The 27,943-nt window shown below is 41.7% G+C and overlaps 2 protein-coding genes and 1 pseudogene across 3 annotated transcripts; 2 read left to right on the top strand and 1 right to left on the bottom strand.

Annotated features, from left to right (window-relative positions):
* The first annotated feature begins 2,552 nt into the window (after positions 1-2,552).
* Positions 2,553-18,052, top strand: IFT27 (intraflagellar transport 27). Of its 2 annotated transcripts, XR_015796195.1 has the most exons (8): positions 2,553-2,891; positions 4,841-4,920; positions 5,538-5,597; positions 7,422-7,481; positions 9,295-9,412; positions 9,663-9,772; positions 9,918-12,186; positions 17,885-18,052. XR_015796195.1 is itself a non-coding variant. In XM_007421023.4 (7 exons), the coding sequence occupies exons 1-7, from the start codon at positions 2,858-2,860 to the stop codon at positions 10,014-10,016; spliced, it is 561 nt and encodes a 186-aa protein (XP_007421085.1). In that variant the 5' UTR covers positions 2,553-2,857; the 3' UTR covers positions 10,017-18,052. The 2 variants fall into 2 exon arrangements, 1 of the variants encoding a protein (XP_007421085.1); XM_007421023.4 differs by having other exon boundaries at positions 9,918-18,052.
* A 1,878-nt stretch (positions 18,053-19,930) lies between these two features.
* LOC148215953 (uncharacterized) lies at positions 19,931-21,066 on the top strand (annotated as a pseudogene).
* Positions 21,067-24,313: 3,247 nt separating this feature from the next.
* LOC148215954 (uncharacterized) lies at positions 24,314-27,926 on the bottom strand. Its single transcript, XM_088141511.1, has 3 exons — positions 27,878-27,926; positions 25,073-25,650; positions 24,314-24,379 (listed from the first exon to the last, which is right to left on the bottom strand). Exons 1-3 carry the CDS (start codon positions 27,924-27,926, stop codon positions 24,314-24,316), a joined length of 693 nt encoding a protein of 230 aa, XP_087997637.1.
* Between the last annotated feature and the right edge of the window lie 17 nt (positions 27,927-27,943).

The following is a 27,943-nucleotide window of genomic DNA, read 5'->3' on the forward strand; positions in this document are numbered from 1 at the left end:
GTATATTTTCAGCTGTCGCAGTAGTATCATCAGAACAGCACAGATTACTGATATTTCTTCCTCCAGTTTTAAAACCACGGTCATCTTCTTCCAATTCCTCAATATATATTCAGCATATAAATTGAATAAATAAGAAGAGAGTATAATTGTGCTTAACAACCCATAGATATATAAGCCATGGCTTAGTGTGAAGTGTGAATTTAGTTCAAGTCTGCTCTGCAGTTGCTTTGTCTCCTGCCTTTTCTTTTTTAATAATCACACTCAATCTGTTAATTTTTTATACGACAGACTTCTAATTATTTGAAAACTGCTAACCACATTTAATCTAAAGTATTATGAACCTGGAAAAACTGAAGGCAAGAGAAAAGAGGCCAGTACAAGACAAGATGGCTAGACCCTCACAATATTATGACCATAAGCTTACAAGAAGACAAAAAAAATGCAGTAACTGATAAACAATCTTAGTGAACTGTTGCCCATCAGGTTACAAAGAGATGGAGCAACTGAATGATCAAACATCAGCATTGTGAACTCAGGCCATATGATTAGTTTATAATTCATCGAGCCATGTGAACACAAAAACCAGACCTGAATAAACCATGGTTAAGTTACTTATAAGTAAGCATTTGACATGAGAAATCATATGATTCAAACTCACAAGTTTGCTTTTCATAAATATATAATCCCTACAGATAGAATTCTTAATACCAATTTTTTGGTAGTAGCAAAAATCCTAATCCTTGGGTAATGGTTTCTTCATCATCTATTTTCATTCTCTATTTGTTTGGCTATTGTCCTTCTTTTGGAATTTCTGTTTTTTTCCAGAACCGTTATCTTTGACTGAAAACTTCTCACGGTGGACTGGCTGAGATTTTTAAAGACACTGATTTTACAATATACCCAGATTAAGTTATATTGGCACTGTAATGCCTTTTTTTTTTTTAATTAGATCTGTCTCTCACACTTTCTGCCTCACCATTTTGTAAAATAAAAACAAAACTGTTAAAAAGGAAGGTGACGTATAGTGTGAATTGAATCTTAAGAAAATGAGTACAAGAGGGAATTGAACTGTATCTTGTAGGTTCCAAGGGAATATCATAGGCAACTTTTCTCTCAGTTATGTCAAGCATTTCCCACACTTCCTTGTAACTACTACCTTGACCCCATCAGTCACAGAGAATCAATGCATTTAAAGGTTTCACGAGTACAGTACTGTTTCCAATCTGAAAAGATAAACACATCCTCAAGCTGTGATAACTGAATAAGGAAGCATTCATTTTACAATTCAAGGAACCCCTTTTATTTCAGCTGTTCTGATCATTTAATTTTACCATCCCCAATGCATTACTTTTACAGCATTTGCTGTTACATTGTTCAAACCATGATTCAGACTTTGAGGCGGCCTTAAATAATTTTCCATTTTGTCCCCCACCAAAGACGATGATTTTGACAATAAGGGCAGCTTTACAGAAGCTGGACAGGTGACGAAGTTAGGAGAAAATATGCACCCAAACGGGTATGCCGGCTTTAGTGTGATTCATGAGACTGAGATCAACTGTTCCATTTTGAACTCCTTCAAGGAAAGCGGGGGGGAGAATGCATATAAAATAATACCAATAATAATGGTGATGATCTCGTTTCCTCTTTTGCTTTTGCTTGGGAAGTCATGAAGGGAGGGGCTTCATCCTATGTAGACAATCAACTAGAAGTAGGGCCATTTCTGCTCCCCACAGATTTGAGAGTAATGGTTGCACAAGCCTTGAACGTGGCTGTCAGTCAATCATGAAGAAAGGAGGGGGGAGAGCAGGAGCGGCTGAGGCCAACGGTCGTTGGAGAAATGCCTCGAACACACAGCAGCCTCAACCCCTCGGTGCCCTTTCCTAAAACAGGATGGGGGAAGGGAGCGGCTGCAGCAGACTGCGCAGGCGCCAAAAACTCGGTTAACCTTGCGTGGAGAGAGCCAGACGCGAGGAAGTACATGAGAGCTAAAGAGCGATGTAAGAAAGTCCACTATTCAGAATGGCGGTGTGTGTGTGTGAGTGAGTGAGTGAAAGGGGTGGCTCGTTCTATTCTCCATCGCTTTGGGGCCTAAATGGAGACTCCAGAAAAAGCACAACTAAATTTGTAAATGATTCTCTCATCAATCAGAACAAACTTTTCTTCGAAGATTTATATGCAAACAATAAAGACCATTCTGTCCAAATGGTACAATCCATCTGCATTTAACCAATCATAAAATGGTCTCTTAGGGGTATCATAAATTACCGGGTAGAAGAAAGACGCTAAGGCCAATGCACGCTAAAATTGTAGCTTCGAATGACATCATCCTTTGCCTGAGAGTGGAGGGGGAAGGACGGCGTTATCGCAAACTGATTTTCTTTTGAGCGGCATACGCTGAGAACCAATACATTGAGGCCATGGGCGGTGCCCTGGCCAAAAGGCGGGAAAACGTGAAAGTGACAGCCAACGGAAACAGTCTTTTAAGACGCTTAGCCAATCGACTTTTCCAATTTGGAATCCTCCAATGGGGCATCAGCGAATGCGTGGAAGGGTAGCGACGTACTTCGTGTACTGTTGCTAAGAGAGTGTCGGATTGTTTTTCCCTGCGATTGAGAGAAGGCCGTGAATGAGGGACTTTATTGTGTCCTCCACAGTGGAACTCATAACAGCCCTTCTTCTAGCAGGGTCTCCAGAGAGAGACAGAGGGATTCTCTACTGCATTCCCCCCACCCGACTCCATGAGGACGTGATGTCTCTGGGCCCCATTTAATTACTTAAGCCTCAGTCTTAATAAATGCACAGCTCTTCCTCTAGCTTCCCCGAAGGCCTGTTTTTATGGTGAAGAGCAATACGGGCCATGGTAAAGCTGGCTGCCAAATGCATCGTGGCGGGTGAGTCCCCAAACTGGCCACCACTTTTTTCAGTTATATCTTTTTACAGGGCCTGGGTATTCCTAAACCAAGACTTGGATCAGGAAACTCAGTTGCTTCCCAGTGGCTTCCCATTTAAAATTGCACTTACAATAAGTTAGGCTTATTTGGAAATAGGGACGAGGAATCTGCTCTATTCTCAGTAGGCTTGAGATTCTTCCTAGCCTTAAATTTAGCAGCTAAACATAATGTGGCTTGTTTAGTTTGGTGTGATGTTGGTATATTCAGTAAACTCTTGTTAAACTGACCTTAGGCTTAGGGGAAGCGTGAACCCAGTCACTTGCTAGTTGCTGCTTTGCAACAGTTTGGGCTGGACTTTTATCTGTCTTACCTGGAGATGCCAGCAATCTGAAACTTTAAGATTTCCTTTATGCAATTCATGTGTTCCACTGTTGTGCTGTAATTTTTAACCAGTGAGGATTACTTCCAAGGCAGTTTGACTGAGCATACATTATATCAATTTTGTTACCTTTATAAGACAGTATTCTGACCCTAAATGCCTGTTAGCTTGCGTGTTATTCGGCATCTCTAAATCCAAGGGTTTTTTAAACTTTTTTGGGCTGCAGAACCTGTTAGCTAAAAAAAAATTCCCAAAACTCCTGTTAAAGACTCTCTTTTTTCCTGTTTGCCTTTAGTCTCACAAAACCCATCAGAACACCTACATTGCCAAGATCTAAACTGCATTGGCTCAGGGTCTGCACTGCAGTGGGTGATGAGAATCAGAGTGGACTAGAACAGTAGGTTAAGACAGATACAGGCTGTATTGCTGGTGGAGATAGAGGTGGTAAGGGCAGCTGGGGAAATACATGTAGTATGACACTGACAATAGTATACTGTATGGGAAATACTAGAACCCCAAGTTGTGGGCTGTACATCTATGTTCTAAATCATGCCTGTACAACATACAGGCTGCCAAGCAGCTTTGTGTGGCCCATTGGCATTTTTAAAAAAACTCAATAATTCACCACCACCAGGAAGAATTTGCCTCCCCAAAAAAACACTGTGCCAAATGCCACCAGCCCTCACACGGCCAGCTGATCAGCACACCAGCTATTCCCTTGTGGCCCATGGTTATTTTCAATTTATCAGTGTGGCCCTTTTCTCCTCTAGAAGTTCTGCAGGCCTGCTCTAAATCTGTATTATGTTATGTGTCTTTTTTTTTAGATTTTTTTATCCTGCCTTTATTATTTTTATAAATAACTCAAGGCAGTGATACTCCTTCCTCCTCCTAGTTTCCCCACAACAACAACACTGGGAGGTGAGTTGGGCTGAGAGAGAGTGACTGGCTCAAAGTCATCCAGCCAGCTTTCATGTCTAAGACAGGACTAGAACTCAGTCTCCTGCTATCTAGCCTGATGCCTTAAGCACTAGACCAAATTCTCTTTTTTTGCACATTTGCAGCTTTATAGTTATCCTTTCTGAGATATTTGATGACTAGAACTGTGTATGATATTTCAACTGCTAGTTCACCATCAATTAAAATAGTATTCTAATAGGAGCTTTATTGTTTAATTCTATTCCTAATTATCCCAAGCAAGTCACCCTCTAGGGGAGATGGACAGCATACAAATTTAATAAATAAATTAAATAAATAAATTTGTCCCACATACCAATTATAAAGAGGATGCTGGAGGTTGGTGCTTCATTCTCAGCATGCTTGCTTCCTATTTAACTTGAAGTACTTTAAAAAAAAACCTAAATACAAAATAAAACTCAAATCAGCCAGGAAGCCTGGAGGGTACTATATTGTGTACCCTTGACTTGCCCTTGGATTTCAATGGGCTTAGGCTTTCCATAGAAAGCATAGCACAGAACTGTTTGTTGCTTAACATAGCAATGGGAGAGAACTCATGATTTCTTAAGTGGAAGTGGCTTAATCAAAGGGTTTTTTTCTTCCATTTGTGATGCAGGTGATTCAGCTGTGGGGAAGACTGCTTTGGTCCAGATGTTCTGCAATGATGGGGCTCATTTTCAGAAAAACTATACTCTGGTGAGCCTTACAATAGAATCAGAGATACTGAGGAAATAGGAATTAATTATGGATCTTTAAGAACAGTATTAGAACAACCTTTTTAAAATGCTATGGCCAGTTTATACCTTTATCCAACCAGTTATTTTTAGGCGCAAAATTTTATATTTAATTCCATTTTCCACTATATACATACACACGCAAAAAGGGAAACAGGCATCCCGTAGATCAGCCTGTTTATGTAGCAGCTCCATTGGAGCTGGCAGGAATAGTGCCAGCCTGACCTCTGTATGTACATTTTCCTTTTGAAATTAATTTGTGTTATTTTAGATTGTTGGCTAAATATACACGTGAACCCATCCCTAAGCAATTTAGAGCAAGCGTTAAAGGCTTACAGTAAAATAGATATTTAAATTACAGTGAATAAATTCCTTTTCAGCCTAATTTTGTTTTTTCAGCCAAGATCTTAGTATCCAATATTCAGATTTGAGTTTCTCTGACTGAAAAATATCTAGCACTGGCATTGTGAGGGGTCACTTGAGAGACCTAATGGGTTCTGTTGATTCTAGGCAAGCAATATAAAATAACTGACTTTATTTTATATTGTCTGACATATTTTTCCACATTCTGATTGACAGACAATAGGAGTGGAACTACTGATGAAGACAGTACCTATTCCGGGAACAAATGATAGTGTGGTAAGATTAGCTACGATTTAGACTGAGATTTTTTAAAAAGCTCCTTGAGCTGTCAGTTTTCTCAGAGTTTGTTTGCATTTTGTTAAATGAGTTTAGTCATTTGCGTTCTACTGCATGTGGAACTTTAATATTAGGTATGCAGAAATAAGGATGGCGCTTCATTGTCTGTGAATCTTCTGATCTGGATTTCCCCTAGATTAAAAAAAATGTAAACAATCATAACTATTTGTATTACTGTGGTTGGTCGCATGGTCAGCCAGATGTTTAGACTGGATTTGGCATTTTTATCCACCTATCGAGTCCTTCCCAAGGACCTGGGATAGGCAGATGTTGTTGTCTGATGGTGTTAAAAGTATTATTGCAGGATATAAGCTGTTCCAAATAAAGCTGGCTTTTGTAACTGACTGATGGTGGTATTATTATTATTATTATTACTATTATAAAAATTTATTATAGCCACCCATTCCCATGAACTCTGGATGACTTACAAATATAAAACAATAAAAGCAGTTAAAAACATACAACACCACAGGCAGCCCAGACTAAAACAGGTAGCCCAATCATAACAATAACAAATCAAACCAAAACAGGGGTCCCACAAACGCATCAACCTCAGGCCTGGGACCAAAGCCAGGTCTTAAAGGATTTTCATAAGAGGAGAAGGTGCTGTCCGTATCTCTGGAGGGATACTGTTCCAGAGGGTGGGGCCATGACAGAGAAGAGACGCTTCCATGGTCCCATAAGATGACAACATTTAATAGAGACCTGGCACGTACCCACTTTGCCAGAACATATTGGCGGGCAGAAACAGTTGGAGATAGGCAGTCCCTCAGGTGTCCAGGCCCTATACCATAAAGGACTTTATAAGTAACCACCAACACATGAAATTGCACCCAGAAACCTACTAGCAACCAGTCACTATAACAGTGGTGACTCATGGGTATACTGAGAGGCACCCATTACTGCTTGCACTTCTGCATTTTGTATCAGCTGTAGCTTCTAGATGGTCTTTAAGGGCAGCCTCATGTACAGCACATTGCAGTAATCCACTTGTGCAAATTATCTTGCTTCATTCTTTGATACGTTTCCCTTATCCAGCCTTCTTTAAATGCAAATTCCATTATGTAAGCTTAATAAATATCGTAACTATCCCTATTTGTATGGAGCTTTCAATACTGTGCTTTTCTAGAAGTATTTCTGTTTTTGTACATTTTTGTTGGGGAAACCCAAATGTTTTGATGGTGGTATTTGTGTCATCACAAAATCCAATGAGAGGAGAATGCATGAATATGCTCGCAACAGAACTTATGTGAAATTTATTTTACATCTTTTGTGTCAAATTTATTTTAAGACCCCTAGTCATCGAGACTCTTGTATTTTTGCATCATAAATATATAACTGTTAGAATGCCACTTGCTATTTTCAGTATGCAGCAAGTTAACTGGGAACAATAACTGAACCTTTTGGTTTATGTAGAGAAAAGTAGTTCAAGATCTATGGATCATTCCTTGAAGTCACTCCAGTGCAGCTTCGTATTGTGGTGACTCAGCACTACAGGCTAGTTCTTGAGGGAAGAGTGGGAATGGGAGAATGACATCTTTGCAACTTAGGTATGGCCTGCAGCTATTCTGGCTATGAAGGGTGAATTTATGATCTTAACTCAGAAAATTACATTTATCTTTTATACTGCAAGCTGATTAGCCACTTGGGGATAGCAGCTTTTTCCCCCAACCATTGCTGTGTCTGAAAAGTTCTAGAATTCAAAAGCCGTTTCCGAACTATGGAATATTTTTTAATTAAGCAATATATGTATTCTCTTTTCAGGAACTCTTCCTCTTTGATTCAGCAGGCAAAGAACTCTTTTCTGAAATACTAGACAAATTGGCAAGTATAAAAGTCTTCGTTCAATAAACCCAACTTCCACATTCTAATTAAAGCCTGTTCTTGTAAATACCTAAATTCAAAACAATAAGATAAAACAAAAAATTTAATAACATTGCTGTGAAGAGAAAATGAGGGGCCCAGTCTTTTCTCCTGGAGGATCTGCTGTTTGCTTGGATGCTGTGATTCTTATTTAAAATTTTTATTTTATTAAATTTATAAGCCACCTAACTTTTAAAAGACTGCACAGTGTACAATATAGAAAATGTAGAATAAAATATTTCACAAAATAGAAAAATGTCCAGAGAAAACAAACACCATCTCACAAATCAGACAATCCAGCAGGGGGCTGCCACCCACTCTAGCCCAGGGCCTGGAGAAAAAGTCAGATCTTAAGCTTCTAAATAGTCTTTAAGGGCAGCCCCAGATAGAGCACACTGCAGTGGCCTAAATGCAAGATGGCCAATTATCAAATGAATTAGGTAAACCATGAGAAGTTCTGTCTCACAGGTTTTTTGGCCCAGCAGGCTTCCCATCTGGCCTGTGAAACTGCAAGGCCGCTCCCTTTCTGAAGTCTTCTTTCCCACTAGAAAGCACTACCAGTTCCTCACTAGGGCAGTCTCCAAGCCTTTGTTCATTTGTTGCCTTTCCCAATAGAAAGATGACATGGAATGAAGCTAGCTTTAGAACTGCCCCATTTGCTAAGTAGAGAGATGCACAGTGATCACTCCTTACCTGTGTCTGCATAGAAAAATAAACTTAGTGCAGAGATGGATTATTTTAAAGTGTGCAGCTTTGTGGAAGAAAGCCTGGGAGGTGTGCCAGAGAACAAATATACCCCTTCAGCTAGAAAACATTCCATATGTCTTCATTCAGAGGTAGTTGGTCTGATACTTGTGCTAAAAAGTACAATTGTGATTATTTCCTATACCTTAATTGTTCAGAGATCTTGATTATGTATCCTTGTTTTGCAAGTTTAAAACACTTGAGTAGCCTGTAAGGGTTTTGTTTTTTTTAACTGACTGTTCAAAGAGTGAGGTTAGCCCACATTCACCTTAAAAAAGTTTCTAATTCTCAAAAAAATGTGTAGAAAGCTTACTTGCAGTTAAAGGTACCATTTTCTCTTCCTGTGATTTATTTCTGACTTGAATCAGATTGCTTTGTTTCTTGGACGTGGCTGATACTCCAGACTTTAAAACCATTGAGCTGTTTCATGAATGCTGGTTAGCTGTGTATGTATGTGTGTGTATGTATATATATGTATATGTGTGTGTGTGTGTATATATACACACATACATATATACATATATACATATATATACATACACATACATACACACATACATATATATATATTGTTAGATATACTAGAGAGAATTCAAATTTGAGTTTTCTTATTTTTTCTAGTAGTGCTATTTATATCTTCATTTGGAGTATTTTTAGACTTTACACTATGTTGGTTTTGAATCCTGTCCTGTGCAATACAAAAGTATTGTTGAGCTCAGTAGAATAGTTCTACAGAACTTTGACACAGTCTGGGTAGCTTCCATTGCATTGCAAACTCCCAGTCTATTCTTATTAAATGTTTTGTTCTTAAAATTTTGGATAGAAGTATATTTAAAAATTAGAAAACATATCCCTGTTTATAAGTAAAGGATATTTCCATGTGGATTTTTTAAAAATCAGACTTTTATTTTTAAACTAGGTTTTATTATGCTTATTCTATGACAAAATTATCTTCTTATAGAGGACTTAGGGTTATATGGGTGATTGATTTTATTTATTTTATTTACAGTGTTTTCCTTTTACTATATAGTGGGAACAGCCCAATGCCCTGTGCATTGTGTATGATGTCACCAATGAGCAATCTTTCAGTAACTCTGCTAAGTGGCTAGAAAGGCTGAGAATCCAAACATCAGGAATTCATATTCCAGGTAGGAAATTTTAAATGTCTTTGTATATATATATATATTGTTTCTACCTCTCCTACTCATTAAATATGGTGGAAAACAACCTTAATTCTAATTAATTAGGATGGCTGTGATACAGACATGTAAAATTTATGTTCTGGGTAATTCCTTTGTGATCCTTTTCTCTTGAAATGTCAGACAATTCATTTTTCAGTAACCTGTTAACTTGCTTATCTGAAACAATCCAATATTTCTTTTCTTTTTGTTTTTTAAGGTGTCCTGGTGGGGAATAAGATTGATTTAACTGATAGGAGAGTTGTAGAGCGCAAACAAGCACAACAGTGGGCAGAAGCAAATGGTCTGGAATACTGTGAGATATCAGTAGTGAGTGTCTTCATTTTACTGGATATATGTAAATGCATTTATTTTCATTTCAAAGAAAGGCTAGATTACTTTGGTTGGTTTATGCAGTAGGTTGATGAAGTGACTGTACTCCCCCATTTTTTATTGTTTCTTTTTCCCTTTACAGAAAGAGATGGAAAATTTTGAAGCTCCTTTTCACATTGTGGCAAATTCTTTCCACCGACTGTACAAAGAGAAAGTAGAAATCTTTAATTCACTGGTGTGAGGTATCCTTAAGTACAATATGCTGGATTAAAAAAACAAACTAACAAAGGCAAAATCATATGCAAATGGAAAGTAGGTTTTTGTTTTATGGAGAATTATAGTTCTTCAACTGTTATTTCAAATCTCATCTGCTTATTGTTTGTCCTGTGATGGACCTTTTTGCAAGAAACATTGTTTTTGGTTATCATTTTTGCATGAATTTATTCATGTATTTAGAGTTTAAATATTATGAATATTTGAGGAATTTCCATAAGGAGAAAGCTATCAAAAAATTAACAGACAATGTGTCATACTCCATACATTTCAACCACTTGGACAACCTGTTTCTTATCGCTAAGTTATACCAAATAGTTAATTAGTTGCTGTCCAGAAATAAACATAAAAGTTATATTTTAACTTTAATTTTCTAAAGGTAGAAATGGGTTAATTCATAATTCTCAGAGCCTCTTGATCTGCAACTTTCTTTCTGCCATCTCAGAATATCACTAGGTAGAGTTCTGTTTGGATGTTAGTAACTAAACTGTGATAGGCTTTTCTTGTTGCCCTTTTCTAACTACAGGGATACCAATCATTTTAATGGAGGATAAGGGGTGAGACATCACTTTGCACAATATCATTCTTAATACCATGTTGTTCTAAAAAAAATTTAGGTTCGGAAATTAATTCACCAGGGTTTCTTCATATTTTACTGGTATTGTTCATATCATGAAATTGTAATTGATGGGCTTTTAACATTTCCATAATGGTATACAAAGAATCTGCTGGGAATAATAAAGAATGTGTTTATTTTAAGCTGAAAAATTATACTGGAAAGACTTATTATTCTGATTTTCTTCCCTATTCCCGGGGCTCAGAGCAGGTCACAACATACTGCATATAGTTCCAAAATATCCTATTATTAAAAAAATATAGCATTTGAATAATATTAATATTACCCAGCTAGAAATGGGAAAGAAAGCCATCACAATTTAATTTCAAACAAAATGACACAATCGACACAAATAATTTGGTATAACTCCAACAAAAACATGTTAGTTTTTGAAGTTACATTTTAAAAAAGGTAGATTTTCTCTTTTATTGAAGAATAATGTGGAAGTTCAACAAAACACACTAACAATGAAATATATATGTACGCATACCATTGTCCCTGCATACATAGAATTTAGTATAGTTAGTAAAAGCTTATGAATATCAGTGCATCTTCTACAAATAAAAAATATGAGGAGAGCATATAAAAAGCAGGACTTTGCTAGATCTCATTAACTCGAGGTGATCAAGTCATATTCTTACAGGAATCCATTCATATTAGTAAGACTTACAAAAAGAAATGCAAATTGTTTAGGTAGACCTTTTTGAAGGCAAGAAGTCTGTTGGCTGATGTTTTAGCAAACATTAACACATACGGTGAAATAGATTTTTATTGATTTAGAAATCTGAATCTGCTTTTAATTCAAGAACAGAAAAAATACAAACTTTCTACATACAAGATGAATGAACCAAAAAATAAAGTTGGGGCGGTGCTTGGGTAAATTTGAATTACTGTATATAAAAGGTAGGATTTCAAACAATCAGGGCTCTGATGCTACCAGAGGAGAAAATACTTCATTCCTGTTGCAAGAAATGGATAGCTCTTGCCTAGGCTTACTTGCATTTACTTTGCTACAGGTTAGAGTTGGTTTCCAAAAATGGTACTTTCTTGAATCTGCTTGCTTTCTTTTTTTTTGCTTGTTGTGGCTGCTCATTGCTCTTTGCAAAAGGTCATCTGGCTCATTAGGAAAGCAAAATCTGCAATTTAAAGACCATATCAAACTTACTGAGTCTGAGTTGAACAGTTAGGTCACAAACTACAGACAATTCTGAGTGTATCAATATTTAATTAAATGTTTCAGATTTAAATCTGGTAACTGTACCCAAGGGCTGTGCACCTTTCCTGACCATCTGAGTATGTGTGTATAGATATAAAACAATTTTGAATTGCCATTGAAATTGCTATACAAAGCTTTTGAGAGATGCAGCTTCCTTGACAATTTAGCAGTAGGTTCATGACATGCTTTGGTTCTTTCACAAAGCATCCTTCTGAGTGCTTTGCACAGTCCAACTGTACCTTGCTGCACCCCACCCCCCTTATTAATGTTGCTATATATTGCTGAGTACTCAGAAGAGATCAACAGGTAAGTGATATGGATACATTAATTGTTTCAATCCATGTAGTTAGCTCTTGTACTCATTTTCGGCATAATTGAGTAATGGCTGGAGGAAGGAGGAATAAAATCAACAGATAAAGCTGTGTTTGAAAAAGCAAGCCACTCTAAGAGAACATTGCAGTCTTCAAGTTACCTTAACTACCATTATTTATTTTTTCATTTTCCAAGTGCAACTCATTAAGGTAAAATAATTGGCAGAGAAAATTGCAAAATGAGAATGTCGGGCAGTTTGGGAAATGCCATACTTCCAGTTTTGCGGTGGCTCAGTAGAAGTTAGAACTGTCAAAGGTTTTCAGTTCCTGGTTTTGCTATCATGATCCTGGATGAAGATTTATATTTGAGATACGCAGATATGAAGTTCTCTTAACTTCTGTGAGTTATGTAGTCCCACTGTCCTATTTGCACTTGTCAGATGGCAGCATGAGTGAAAAAGTGTGTGATTGTGCATGAGGATCATTTGATGATAACTGCTTCTCCAAGGAGAAAAGGAATAGTGGTCAAGTTCAGATCATCAGGTAGGTAGATAGATATGGGATATTGGATGGACTTGATGAATTTGTGCTTTAAGAATCTCTGCAGGTTTAAAGGAAAATAGACCATTTCTTCATTGATCTTTAAGCCCACTTGTATAGTAAAATGTAGATGGATTGACCCAGGCCATTGATAACCATTTATTGCGATTGCATAATATGCTTAGAGGCCACATGGAACATTGCAGGTGTTTCACATGGGTGACTGCAGAAATCTCATGATATGATCAGGAGAGCAATCTACACCTGAAATGGCCTACTCTGCACTAGGTCATTATGGAGATAGCCCAATCCAACTTTGTACTCAGTTCTGGATTAACATTAAGAAAAGCAAAATTAAGTTCTCCAATAATCTAGTATAGGAAAAACATAGGCATCTGTAACTTGAAATGAAATAACATTTATAGGCAATCTAGACTCTTTACCAAGAGTCACATCAATATGTGGACATGTTTTTAGCCACCATCCTTTAAAAAGTAATTTTCTTTAAAATGTCTGCATTGGGGGGGGGGGATTAACCGATAAAACATGCAGCAATAATAGCCTTTACATTGACATTCATACCAAATTTCAGTTTCTGACTAACAAATGTGTAGTTGTGTCAAAGGGGTAGATTGAACCAGGTTTTATTGGGGGAGTATTACATGCAAAGGCTGAGTCTAAACAAAGCATTTTCCATTCTCCATATTTTCATTTCCATGGTTGAAGATCTAAGAATGTTTTTCTTAGGCAATGATTGAATCATAGCTGCTGATACTTCTGTTGTCTGCTAATAGCCTCTGTTGCCAAACCCAGCCTAGTGCTGCATACCCTGAAGATTTTCAAGATTGATATTAGCCTTTTGAGGTAGGCCAGATCAAGAAGCAAGACTCTGCAATGACTAGTGGAGCTCTATTGTTGTAGGGTATAATAACAGCATATTTCCCCCTCTTATACCAAAGAGAATCAAGATGGGATAATCTTGAATTTATTTCTTTCTCCCCCCACCCCTCCAGGGCCAAGTTGATACTTAAGTAACCATTCTTGCAATCCTCTTCAACGTTATCCCCATACTATACATGGTGTGGCTTTCATTCCTTATGGATAGGAAAAATAGCTAAACACAAGTGACAGCTGGCAGAAGAGAAGGTAGTGAGCACATAGCTAAAGAAGAGTCTTCATGGGAGCAGGCTACTATCTGTATACTTGTTTTTCTTCGCTAAGCTGAAATTGTACTAATTTTTTCTTGCCTCTCTGATCATTACTTACAAATGTCATCAATATGGAAAATAAGACAAATTTTAACACTGGGTATGAGTCTTTTTCCCATTTTATAAAGCCCATCATATCTCCCTCAACTTTGTCCTGGTTTTAACTGACCAAGAATATTTTCATGTTAAATCCTTGATAAAATCCACACCTTTCTCCTATGTAGGTTCATTTGTATGTTCCAACTGATACTGAAATCTAAGATTACTGTTTACTTCACAATGCTAAGGAAGAGCTGAAATTTGATAATCAGAGTATTATATGAGTTGAAATGTATTTGAATTAGGGTTATCCTAAGCAGGCATCTCCTTCATTCCCCTAGCAAGACTGCTTTCATTTATTTTACCATCTGCTTTTCAGTGCTGGAGATGATGCTGGAGATATGTGACTTGGGGCACTCAGGCGGAAACTGGCCTGCACAAGGCCAGGCATGTGTTTGTCTCCTAGCAATGCAGCGGTCAGCAACAATTTTTTTTGCTGCCATATCAGAGAGCAAGGGCTTGGAAACATTTGAGATGCAACAAGATGGACTGTATGAAGGCAAGATTTGGGGAGGGTCAGACAAGCAAGATAATGGACACTGGTAAGGAGGCAGACTGATGAGCTATATATAGATGTGATAAAATAGAGATTAAATAACCAGATCATTTAAATATATTGAGATATTAGAAGACAGGATAGACAGAGTTGATAGTTGCAGACAAGATGGCTTTATTTGTCCCTCTAGCAATGTGAAAATAGTCAGGAACAGCATGAAATCAAGATTGATAGTTGGAAATGCCACAACAAAGCAGAAACCATTCTACCACATGTGGTTATGTTAAAAAACTCAAAAGTACCATAAAGAAATAAAATATTCAAAAAATCCTAAACAATACATTTCAAACTGAAACCACATGTATTTTTATTAGGTATAATTCCAGAAACATAAAATATACCACATGGGTATTGCTCTAAGAATTGCTAGTGTGACCCAATAGTCCAAAATCCAACAACCAATGTATGTTTAAACTCTCCAACTGAATATTGAATGCTAAGACAAGACTGTCATTTAAGAGGCATTTCCTCTGTATTATATTAGGATATTTTGCCAAAATGGTTCCTGAGGGTGTAATGTCAATGATAGTCTCGCATTCTTCTGAAGTAAGGGTACTACCAGGAAAGCTTTCCTGGGACTCCAGAGGTGTGGTTTTGATGCACACGTAAATAGGTGGTGATTACTAGGCATGGGGTGGCAAACTGTAGTTGGTCAGCAGAGTCCCCTTTATTACCATCTTTTCACCACAAAGGGGGGACCCTATCATCTGCCCAAGGAATTAGAACATCATCCACATGAGCATGCTTGGATAGCCTGTGTGGCTGATGAAATAAGAGCAGACCCAACAGTTCGTCTGCTGACAGCTGACATAACATTTAAAGAGGCCAACCACAGACTCATGCCCCAGTGCTCCCTAAGGTCTCAGTTTCCATGTTGTGAAGAAGGAGCAGGATGAATTGGAGCAGCTTCATAGATTCTCAGGCACAACCTGCAGAGTGAGCCAAGAGAAGGTGCTAAAATTTAATTGTTAACCAGGTTTAGATCCCATGATACTTAGCTTTAATGCCAACCAAACTATAGGAAGTAGCCTAAACTAAAAATGGTTTGTCTGTTTTGTTCACAGCTTGTTTGCTTGTGAATAAACACTGATCTCTTTAACTAGTTGAGTTTATTTTAGCTAATGTTGTTTGTAATGAAACTTAGCTTTATAGTGCATTTCTTAGCAACTAATGTCTTAGAAACTAAAGTCTAGCTAGGATTATGTTTCATAAGCTCATTTATCTTTTTGATTATTTTCTCCTAAGATAGAGTATTTGTTAGTTAGCTATTAAGTATTTTTTGACAAAGCAATTCTATTTGCTTTTGTAAATCCAAATGATCTGTCCTCGTTTACTCAAGTTTGCTTTTCATGCTTGTGTATCTTAGTATGCTGCTCAACTGTACAAAGAAGGTACATTAACTCAGCTGTAATTTAAAAGGATAAAAGTAATTAAGCTTCCTCCTTTTAATTTTATAGATGTCATACCAGTTTGGTCATACAAATAATTGATGAGTAGTGGCAATTTCAGGGATAAATATTTCCATCAAATCCATATTAGTTGGTCTGTAAGCAAGTTACAGTAGGCAAGGGGACTGTGTGGGGGAAACGTTGGCCCTCTGAACAGATTAAACAGCACTTTGTAATTGGTTGTGATGTGTTGATGTATGGCATTATTCCTGCAGCCTGAATGCACTTTGTTCAAAGCTGGCCCAAGACATTTTACTATCCAAATTCCACTATCTCCATCTCTCTTGTTTTAACATTTTGAAAAGTCTATTGCACCATTTACAGAACAATTCCTGTCTTCATTTATCCTCCCTCCCTCCCTCCATGGTAGTACAGAGGTCCCTTTATCAACTTTATAGGATCAGCTCCAACTTTGCTGTAAATGTGTTTTATTGCATAGGGTGGTTGTTTTTTTTTTAATTATTCATTACGTTTATGCCTTTCCTTTCCTCTGAGAACCCAAGGTAGCTTATGCACTAACCTCCATAATTTTATCTCAGAACAGCAACGTTGGGAGGTGAGTTGTGCTAATAGTGACAGTCCCAAAGATCTCTGGAGTCAATAGGGTTTTGATCCTAGGTCTCTCTGGTTCCAGTCCAATACTTTAATCACTCCATTACACTGGCTTATTCATTAGAATAAGTAATAATAGCTGAAATGCTTATTGCCTGTGCATTTCAAACTAGAGTTAACACTAGTGTGTTAGAGTTACTTTTAAATATTTCATGAACATTGTGAAAATATTTTTTTTCTTTTTTGATTAATTTATTAATAGTGCCTTGTCATTCTTCCTAGTTTCTCCTCCTCTGTTAATGCATGCCACTTCTTTTCTGTACCTTTATATAATTTTTCTCATATACAGCACTTCTTTCAGCTCTGTATTTACCCCTTCTAGCTCCCTTTTAGCTCAGTTCTACCTTACTCTACCTCCCTTTCATCCGTCTCCTTCTGTCACTCTTGAAGTAAGGTGAGAATACTGTCAGCATCATAAGGGGACAAGCTGTAAAATTGCAAATCCCAGCGGGTTAAGTTGTGATCCATTTCATTTCTACTTTGTCCTTGAATGTGCAAAGGTGTTTATTCAAGGGGGAGGGGCTGTGTATGTGTCAAAAGAGAATACAGCCCAGAACAAATAGAGCTTAAGATGAATATAGGTCAGTTATAGATAAGACCCTAGGTTGTCTATGTAAAACAGGAGTATCTTGTTGCTTTAGACAAGCTACCAAGAACATGGCATATAGCAAAAATGACACAGATAAAATATATTGGATGCTTTATCCATCACTTGAAGATGTGTTTCTTGCACATGTGGCTATTGTAAAAGGACGATCACTAATTTTCTGCAAAAGGCAATCATAGCAGTTGTTCAATTCATTGCATGTAAATAAAGACTCTCTCAAGTTGAGTTTGGCTTCTCGTGACAGCTTGAATACATTATGACTTATATTTCACTCCATTCCAAAATAACTGAATATCTTACATTCCCCTTTTCCAGTAAGAAGGTTAAAAAGAAAAAAAATAGTAAAACAAGATAACCATTAACAATTACAACTAAAATCACAAAAAGTTTTGGCATTCAGTGAATACTCAAATATTAAAACAAAACCTATCAAAGGACACCTTATGTCAGTTTCATTCCCAGGGCCTTCGTAGCCTGGTTTTAATGGCTTTCTTGAAAGTCAAAGATGGGAGCTAGTCTGATCTATTCCAAAGGGGGTACAACGGAGAAGCCTCAACTTCCTGAAGATGACACTTCATAAGAAAAGGAACCCAGAGCTAGCCTACTCTTCCCAATCTTATTAGGTGAGCAGTCAGGCATACAGACCTGGAGAAGACATCTGACTATACACTGTGAAATATTCATACTGAATAATTGGCAACTGATAAGGATGGCAATTCTCAGTGTTTCACCATTACTTACACAGAGGAGCCACAACGGAACCAATACATCTTGAGCCTCTGGAGGAAAGGTAGGTTATAAAATATGAATAGATATGCTTCTGGAAACTATTTGATGTATGCCTATCAACAGAACAGTTGGAATGACATGTATATATTTAGTATGTTTTAGAGGGTTTTTTATTCACATTGCCTTTTATTATATTTAAGGCTGTGGTCCTGAAAACACTAGATAATCCTTTGACTATGTTAGGGCTTACTTCTGAATAAACATATGGAATTATAACATAAATTGGGAGGGGACAGCACAGAGAATTTTTATGTATACAGTATTAATGATTAGCTTTTTGATTAATTTTTCACAACAGTAGATACTATTATTATTATTATTATTATTATTATTATTATTATTAAATTTACACCCCAGCTTTCTATTTGTATGCATTATACAGTATGATTTACACTAAATAGAAATTGTATTAAATACCAGATTGTTTTGGCTTATAGAAAAGTGTTGTCTATTTGCGAAATTTGTTATTTTGAATATTTTTACTTTGGAATGTTAATGTGTCTAATTGCAAAAGACAGATTTTTGGTATTTATGAAAAAGATATACCGTATCTTTAGAAAAGAAATATTGTAGTTCTGATTCAAAGACAATTACATATAACTCCTGGCCTAAGAAAATACACTGAGTTGCACATTACTATCCAGTAGATGGGTTAGTTGATGTGGGTCTGGGTAGAGTTATAAAGTCTTCAAAAATTTGGAATTGTGTCAGCATTCATAGCCAAAATTCTGAGCATTCTGCACAAAATACAATTATGACTTTATCTAAGTCGTCCAAATTTTGTATTTAGCAACATGAACTATTGTTTCTTTCTAACATCTTTCATTTATGTCCATTTTTCTGCAATATCCAGTCTTGACATTACCAAATAATGGTCGGTCCATCATTCAGAATCTCTTATTCTTGCCTCCTTTGCTAATTCTCTCAGTCGTTCATCATAAACAAATCAATGTTCTTTTATTCATTGCTTTTCCGTGTTTATATATGAATAGACTCACAGTGTACTTAAACTATATCTTAATATCAAACAAACATTTTTCTAAGTACATGCTCACAAAAACACCCCAATTACCATTCATTCTTCGATCTCCAAATGGTGCAATCAGTTTTACTGTACTTTCAAGTCATGTTCCCACCAACCCATATATGACACTGAAGAAAAAAAAAATTTTTTCCAAATCACTTTCATCCAGAATGTTGCACATTTTTTCCCCAAAACTCATCTCTGGTGCTTTCATTTTCACAATTCACTGAAATGTAGCATGCAACCATCATCAACATATGAATTCCTACTTCCATACATACCCACAACAATCTAAGTGACACCAATTCATATTTTCTGATATATGTTTTAGCTCTTTCATAACTGAATCCAAACCTTCAATTTTCTACATATATTCATCAGCTCCATTTCATAAGATCAGACCACTTCAGTTCTATTACAGTCCTCTAGTTTTTCTTAGTTTCACAGACGTATAATATATCTATTTATTTTTATTCATTTCATTTATTAATTCAAGTTCTTTCTTATTTATTCCTCTTTCCAGGTTGCAATCTTCCATATGCCCTTGTCATCCACAAATAGACCTATGGATAGTGTGAGTCTGGGACTCCCTCCCAGGATTGAGAGTCTGGGAGGGAGTCTGGGGAGTGCATGAGGATATGAGGGTCAGGATCCACCTTCTGGGTAGGAGACAGGAGGTGCAAGGGAGTGAATGGGAGTTCCACCCTCCCGACTAGTGAGAGAGGCCGTGCAGGGTGGCAGAGGGTGTGTGGGAGTGTAAGGTTTGGTGGGGGGTGGGTCCTGGTGGCACTGAGAGCGCGAGCTTGTGTGCCGGGGCGACCCTCCCTCACCTGCGAGTGTTTGGGTGTGAATGAGGATGAGTGGCTGGAAGGAGGGACCCTTGCCCCAGGAGCAAGGGAGTGGAGGCATCTGGGCCTACAGCCCCCAGGGATTATGCGGTGGGCTACTCTATCGAGGTGGTGACAGGTAGGGGACGATATGGCGGGAGCTGGAGGGTGGGCCATCTTCGGGGAAGACGCCCCCGGTGTGTGTTACCGGTGCCGTGTTCTGGCCCTCCTGGCTCATTCCCAGAGCCTGGTCAGCAGGTTCGTAGGGGCCCTGGCCTTCAGCTGCTGCTGCTTAATGCCAGGTCGGTTAACATCAAGGCCCCCCTCATATGTGACTTGATCACCGAGGAGGGGGCAGACCTGGCATGCATTACTGAGACCTGGCTGGGGCCCGAGGGGGGGGTGCCCCTCTCGGAAATGTGCCCAGCTGGGTTCTCAGTGTGGCACCAGCCGAGAGGCCAGGGCAGGGGAGGAGGGGTGGCTGTTGTGGTCCCAGAATCTCTAGTGGCCTTCAGGGACATTGCTCCACAAGTTTCTGGCTGTGAGACACTGTTTATTAGCTTGGGTGCCCGTGAACAGTTGGGAGTTCTGCTATTGTACCAGCCTCCCTGCTGCCTGGCAGCCTCCCTGCCTGAGCTGCTGGAGGCCATCTCAGGGCTGGTGGTGGAGTTCCCCAGGCTTATGGTTCTGGGGGACTTCATCCTACTGTCCCTGGGGCGGTCCTCAGAGGCGGCTCGGGAGTTCATGGCTACCATGACAGCCATGGGCCTGTCTCAAATTGTGCGGGACCCAACCCGAGACAGTGGCCACATGCCGGATTTGGTTTTCTTGTCGGAGCAATGGCAAAGTGATCTGAGGGGAGATCTACAGCTTTCCCCGTTGTCATGGTCAGATCACGTCCTGGTGACCCTGAGTTTCTCCTATACCACCCCCCTCTGCAGGGAGGCCGGATCCATGTGATTGGTCCTCCCCCGGCGCCTGATAGACCCGTCAGGGTTTCAGAAGGAGCTGGGGGATATTCCCATGGTTCTGCTGCATGGTCCAGCAGAGGCCTTGGCTTCTGCCTAGAATAGGGAAGCGGCCAGGGCCTTGGACAGGATCGCACCTATGCAGCCTCTCTTGCCACATCGGCCCCGACACTCCCCGTGGTTCACGGAGGAGTTGAGGGTGCCGAACGGGGTTAAGGGACATCTAGAGCGCCACTGGAGGAAAGCAAAGACCGAATCTGACCGAACACAGGTTAGAACCGCTATCAAGGCCTACCTTGTGGCAATAAGAGTGGCGAAGCACCTCTACTTCTCCACCCTTATTGCGTCCGCAGCCCTGTTTAGGATCACTAGGTCCCTCCTTGGTAAGGGGGATATGGAGGTTCATTTGCAGGGCCGTGCAGAGGAATTTTCAGAGCATCTGCAAGACAAAGTCACTCGGATTCGTTCCAAGTTAGACTCCGAGCGTGGGGCAGGGTCTGGGGAGACACCGAGGGACTCTTCTTACCCAGTTATCTGGGAATGGTTTGATCCTGTTGCTCCTGAGGAAGTGGACAGGATCCTGGGGACTGTGAAGGCCACCACTTGCCATCTGGACCCATGCCCCTCCTGGCTGGTGAAAGCAGCTTGGGAGGTAACGTGGTTGGATCCAGGCAATGGTTACTACATCCTTGCAGGAGGGAGTGTTTCCAGATGCTTTTAAGGAGGCATTGGTGCACCCCCTCCTCAAGAAACCCTCCCTGGATCCTACTGTGCTGGACAATTTTCGTCCAGTCTCCCACCTCCCCTTTTTGGGGAAGGTGGTTGAGAAAGTGGTGGCATCACAGCTCCAAAGGGATCTAGAGGAAACGAATTATTTGGATCCCTTCCAGTCAGGTTTCAGGCCCGGATATGGAATGTAAACGGCATTGGTCGCACTTATGGATGACCTCTGGCGGGTGCGGGATGGTTGAAGTGCGACCATCCGTGCTCTCCTTGATCTCTCAGCTGCTTTCGATACCGTCGACCACGGTATCCTGTCAGGACGGCTCAGGGAATTGGGGGTGGGCGGCACAGTCTTGTGCTGGTTCGCCTCCTTTCTCCGAGGCCAATCCCAATCGGTGGTGATAGGGAGCGAGAGGTCCCATCATCGGCCCCTCCTTTGTGGGGTGCCACAGGGTTCGGTTCTCTCTCTGCTCCTTTTCAACATCTACATGAAACCGCTGGGCGAGATCATCCGTCATCATGGGGTGAGGTATCATCAGTATGCTGATGATACGCAGCTATACATCTCCATCCCTGGGGAAGTAAGTGATGCCGTGGCCCCTTTCGCAGTGCCTGGAGGCTGTAAGGGTCTGGATGGGGAACAACAGGCTTCGGCTGAACCCTGATAAGACGGAATGGCTGTGGGTTAATGGCTCCTCTATATCCGGGATTTTGTCATCTTTGGTGCTGGATGGGGTGGCACTGCCCCAGACAGACCCAGTGCGTAATCTGGGGGTCCTCCTAGACTCACGGCTCCTGCTTGAAGAGCAGGTGGCAGCCGTGGCAAAGAGGGTCTTTGCACAACTTTGGGTTGTGCATCAGTTACGTCCTTTCCTGGATCGGGATGCCCTTCGAACAGTCACTCACGCCCTTGTTATCTCCCAGATAGACTACTGTAATGCGCTCTACATGGGGCTACCCTTGAAGAGTATCCGGAAGCTACAGCTAGTCCAGAATGCAGCTGCGTGGACTATTGTTGGAGCCCCAAGGAGGGCCCACGTAATGCCTCTGCTCCGCGAGCTGCATTGGGTGCCAATTTGCTTCCAGGTCCAATTCAAGGTGTTGGTTATCACCTTTAAAGCTCTACATGGCATGGGACCAGGTTATCTAAGGGACCGCCTCTCCCCTATGACTTCAACCCATCCCACCTGATCACACAGAGAGGGCATGCTTCGGACCCCCTCAGTGAAAGAACTTTGACTGGCAGGGTCCAGAAGACGGGCCTTCTCTGCCGTAGCCCCTGCTCTTTGGAACATTCTGCCCCAGGAGGTGTGATTAGCTCCCACACTCCTGGCCTTCCGTAAGGCTTTGAAGAACTGGTTCTGCCACCTGGCCTGGGGTGGGGAGGGATGGCTCAAGCATGGGGATGGCTAGCCCCATAGAGGCCTTCTGCCTGCAGCCTCAGATTTTTCATCCTCTTGGTCTCTCTTTCTTTTTAGTAATGTTTTTAATTAAGGTTTTATGTATTTATATATTTTATGTTTTTAATGTTTGTTGTGAATTGCCCAGAGTTCCCCCATTGGGGGGAGATGGGCGGTTGAAAAATTTAATAAAATAAAATAAAAAATAAATATTAAACTCTGCTGCCCATTGTGGCTTCAGACAGTCAAGACTTTAACATACAGTATCACTGTTTTGTAAGCTAGAAGTATAGACTAGCCTTAATCATAGCTGTGCTACATGCAGCATTCCCTGCTAATGGTAAGAATAGTACCAGTTCCCTATTTCTTTGATTACTGTAGCATCAGAGCAGCTACAGTACGTTACAATAAGGGGAACAAGAAAGGGTCTGAGTTAGTGTCAAAGGAAATAATGTGAGAAGGTGGAATGATATTCATGTGAGCAAACATCTGGGGAAACAAAGGAAAGGCACAGGGACTAATAAAACAGAATAACACCTAAAGGGAGAAGGCAGGCACTGGTAGACTATGTACCAGCGAGGCTTGCTTTCCCTACACAGACAGTCAGGCCTTATGATGGCCATTATCTTGGCTAAGCACCAGAGTGGTCCTGCTGCTAATACATAACAACTCAGATGGGAATTTCTGAAGTTGGCTTAAGAAACAGTTGGGAACAGCATGGAAGATAAGCAGACATTACAGAATTGCCCCAAGCCTAAAGGTTTGTACTTTGCTCTTATTTGTAGGAATTATCACACTCAGTTAGGAGATCTACAAATATCCTTTATTCTAACCTATTTATGCAAGAAATGTTAAGCAAACCCAAAAGAGTGAAGGGTAAATAGAAGTTGCAAAAAAGCATGTGCCCCTACAGTAGGTTGCTCATCAGTAAGTGATTTTCTAGTTTTGAAGGACTTTGTGGGTTTGTAATTTTTCATCCAAATCTTCCAAAAAATGCATGTTCTCCTGCATGTTCTCCTTCAGTACTCAGCAGTTCCATGGACACTGCAGTAAAGCGGCAACTGTGAAGTTCTAGATACCCACACATTTTTTTACAATATGTATAAACAGATGCTGCCAGATTTTCTGCCTCCAGACAGTTCTGCTAACACATAGGGCATTTTTAATAACGTGACATAGCACAATGGCCTAAAGTGAAAGAGTGATAATGACAACAATTGATTACACATCCAAACCCAGCAACTGAAATTCTTCCCACTTTGTTAACAGGATTGCTTAAAAACTGCCCATGTATAAAAACCAGCCACGTCAATGTATATTGTTATGCAAATGTGGAATCAGCTACTGTTTTCTGTAAATGTGCAAATGTGAAATCAGCTACTGATTTCTGTAAAATTAGAGGGAATTCCACTTGCACTGATGTTTAACTATTAAGATCAGATCCATCCCCTTATCAATTTCATAGGCCATTTCTATCCCCTCATGGTCCTTCCACCCATTTAGGACTTACTTACTTACTTACTTACTTACTTACTTACTTTATTTATTTATTTATTTATTTATTTATTTGGCTTGTATGCCGCCCATCTTCCCCACGGGTGACTCTGGGCGGCTCACAATAAAAAAGAAGAAATACAATTCTCTCCAAGATGGCTAAAAACTATAAATAATTTAAAAACATATTAAAAACACCCTAAACAACCTCCTCTAATTTTGGCCCTATAAAAATCTGTAAGATACTGGGGTGGGGGGCAACCCATCATCCCACCAGCCATCTCCACAGGTGCGGGCCCCCCTCTGGCCCCCAGGCCTTCTGGCAAAGCCAGGATTTAATACCTTTCCTGAAGGCCATGGAGGGGGCACACCGGACCTCAGGAGGCAGGATGTTCCATAGGGCGGGCGCTGCAGCAGAAAAGGCTCTCTGCCTAGACCCCACCAATCGAAATTCCCTGACCGGTGGGGTCTGCAACCTGCCCCTTCTGCTGGACCGAGTGGGACGGGCTGAAGTGACCAGGGTGAGGCGGTTCCTCAGATAACCTGGTCCTCTGCCATGAAAGGCTTTAAAGGTGATGACCAACACCTTGAATTGGACCCGGAAACAAACTGGTAACCAATGCAGCTCGCGCAACAGCGGTGTTATATGTGCCCTCCTAGGGGCATTAAGAACTGTCCGCGCCGCCGCATTCTGCACCAGCTGTAACTTCCGGATACTCTTCAAGGGTAGCCCCATGTAGAGTGCATTACAGTAGTTCAACCCAGAGGTGACCAGGGCATGAGTGACCGTGCGGAGGTCCCCCTGATCCAGGAAGGGGCGTAACTGCCGCACGACACGAAGTCGTGCAAAGGCCCTCCTGGCCACGACTGCCACCTGCTCTTCGAGCAGGAGTCGTGAGTCCAGGAGAACCCCCAAATTACGCACCGGGTCTGTCTGGGGTAGTGGAACCACGTCAAGAACCAAAGATGACAAAGTCCTAGATCTTGAGGCTCCCCGTATCCACAGCCACTCCGTCTTACCAGGGTTCAGCTGAAGCCTGTTGTCCCCCATCCAGGCCCCCACAGCCTCCAGGCACCGCAAAAGGGTAGTCACAGCATCACTTAAGGCACCTGGGATGGAGAGGTATAGTTGGAGTGATACCTCACTCCATGGCGCCGGATGATCTCACCCAGCGGCTTCATGTAGATATTAAATAGGAGCGGTGAAAGCACTGAACCCTGTGGCACCCCACGCAGTAGGGGCCGGGGGCTGGACCTCTCGCTCCCTATCAACACCGATTGGGTTCGGCCTTGGAGAAAGGAGCTGAACCAGCACAGCATTGTGCCACCCAACCCCAACTCCTGCCGCCGACCCAAAAGGATACCATGGTCGATGGTATTGAAAGCCGCCGAGAGGTCAAGAAGAGCAAGGATGGATGTACTACCCCCATCCCGCTCTCTCCAGAGATCATCTAAAAGTGCAACCAATGCTGTTTCTGTCCCATAACCAGGCCTGAATCCTTACTGATAGAGGTCCAGATAATCCGTTTCCTCCAGGATCCTCTGAAGCTGCCGCGCGACCACCTTTTCTACCACCTTCCCTAAAAAGGGGAGGTGGGAGACTGGACGAAAATTGTTCAGGAGGGTGGGGTCTAGCGACGGTTTCTTGAGGAGAGGGTGGACCAAAGCCTCTTTGAAAGGCTTCGGGAACACCCCCTCCTGCAAGGATGAATTAACCACCGCCAGGACCCACCCTAGGGTCACCTCCTTGGTGGATCTAACTAACCAGGAGGGACACGGATCTAAATCACAGGTAGTCGCACTGACAGCCCTGAGGACCCTGTCCACTTCCTCAGGGACAACAGGATCAAACCGCTCCCAGATAACTGGGCAAGAACGCTCCCTGGGCAACTCTTCTGGACCTACTCCACGCTTGGCTTCCAACTGAGAGTGGATCTGAGCAATTTTATCCATCAGGTGTTCAGCAAATTCCTCTGCACGACCCTGCAAGTAGTCCTCCGCCCCCCCTTTTCCCAGGAGGGCCCGGGTGACCCTAAACAGGGCTGCAGGGCGACACTCTGAGGATGCAATAAGAGCGGAGAAATATTGACGTTTCGCCGCCCTTACCGCCACTAGGTAGGCCTTAATAGCCGCTCTAACCTGTGTTCGGTCTGATTCGTCCCGAGTTTTCCGCCAGTGGCGCTCTAGACGTCTCTTAGCCCTTTTCAGCTCCCTCAACTCCTCCGTGAACCACGGGGAGCGCCGGGAGTGATGGGCCAAGAGAGGACGCACAGGCGCGATCCTGTCCAAGGCCCCAGCCGCCTCCTTATTCCAGGCTGCGGCCAGAGCCTCCGCTGGGCCATGCAGCAAGGCCTCAGGAACAACCCCCAGCTCCCTTTGGAACCCATGCGGGTCCATCAGTCGCCAGGGGCAGACCGTTCGAATAGGTCCCGCCTCCCTGCGGAGGGGGGCAGCACAGGAGAATCCTGCCGCCACCAGGGAGTGATCTGACCATGACAGGGGGGATAATGTAAAATCCCCCACCAGATCACGCTGCCACTGCTCTGACAAGAAAACCATGTCTGGGGTGTGACCACTGTCCTGGGTCGGGCCATCGATGACCTGGGATAGACCCATGGCTGCCATGGTAGCCATGAACTCCCGAGCCGCCTCTGAGGCCAACCCCAGGGATGGGAGATTAAAGTCCCCCAAGACCATAAGTCTGGGGAACTCCACTGCCAACCCTGAGATGGCCTCCAGCAGTTCAGGCAGGGAGGCTGCTATGCAGCAGGGAGGCTGGTACACCAGCAGCACTCCCAACTGATCCCGTGTGCCCAACCTCAGGAACAGGGTCTCACATCCAGCAACTTGTGGAGCAGGGCCCCTGAAGGCCAATAGGGATTCCCTGATGACTACTGCCACTCCCCCTCCCCTGCCCTGGGGTCTCGGCTGGTGCCACACCCTAAACCCGGCTGGACACAATCCCGAGAGGGCTACTCCCCCCTCTGGTGCCAGCCAGGTCTCAGTGATGCATGCCAGGTCAGCCTGCTCCTCCCCAATAAGGTCGTAAATAAGGAGGGCCTTATTATTGACTGACCTGGCATTCAGCAGCAACAGACGAAAGCCCAGGCCTCTGTAGGCCTGCTGACCAGGGTCTGGGCTTGAGCTCTGAGGGCCGGAACACGCCACCGGTATAACGCATCAGGGGCGTCTTCCCCTGAAACGGCCTGCCCTCTGGCTCCCGCCATACCGCCCCTTGCCCGCCCCTTTATACATGATAAACCATGTATTCAAGAGCATCTGAAAATGAACTAAAGACAAAAATAGGTTAAACAAATAAAAAATCATGTGCTTCAAAGGCAGAAAGCATGACATTCTTTTGCAGAGCTTCAATCTACCCTTGGCCTCTCACCCATACGTATGATATTAATGAGAACAACTGTGAGAACAACACTGGGCATTCTGCCTATTTCCTAGG

Source organism: Python bivittatus, unplaced genomic scaffold, assembly GCF_059951505.1.
Source record: "Python bivittatus isolate LINGU-HERP-01145 unplaced genomic scaffold, Pbiv_v1 ctg000330_np1212, whole genome shotgun sequence".
Classification (NCBI taxonomy): Eukaryota; Metazoa; Chordata; class Lepidosauria; order Squamata; family Pythonidae; genus Python; species Python bivittatus.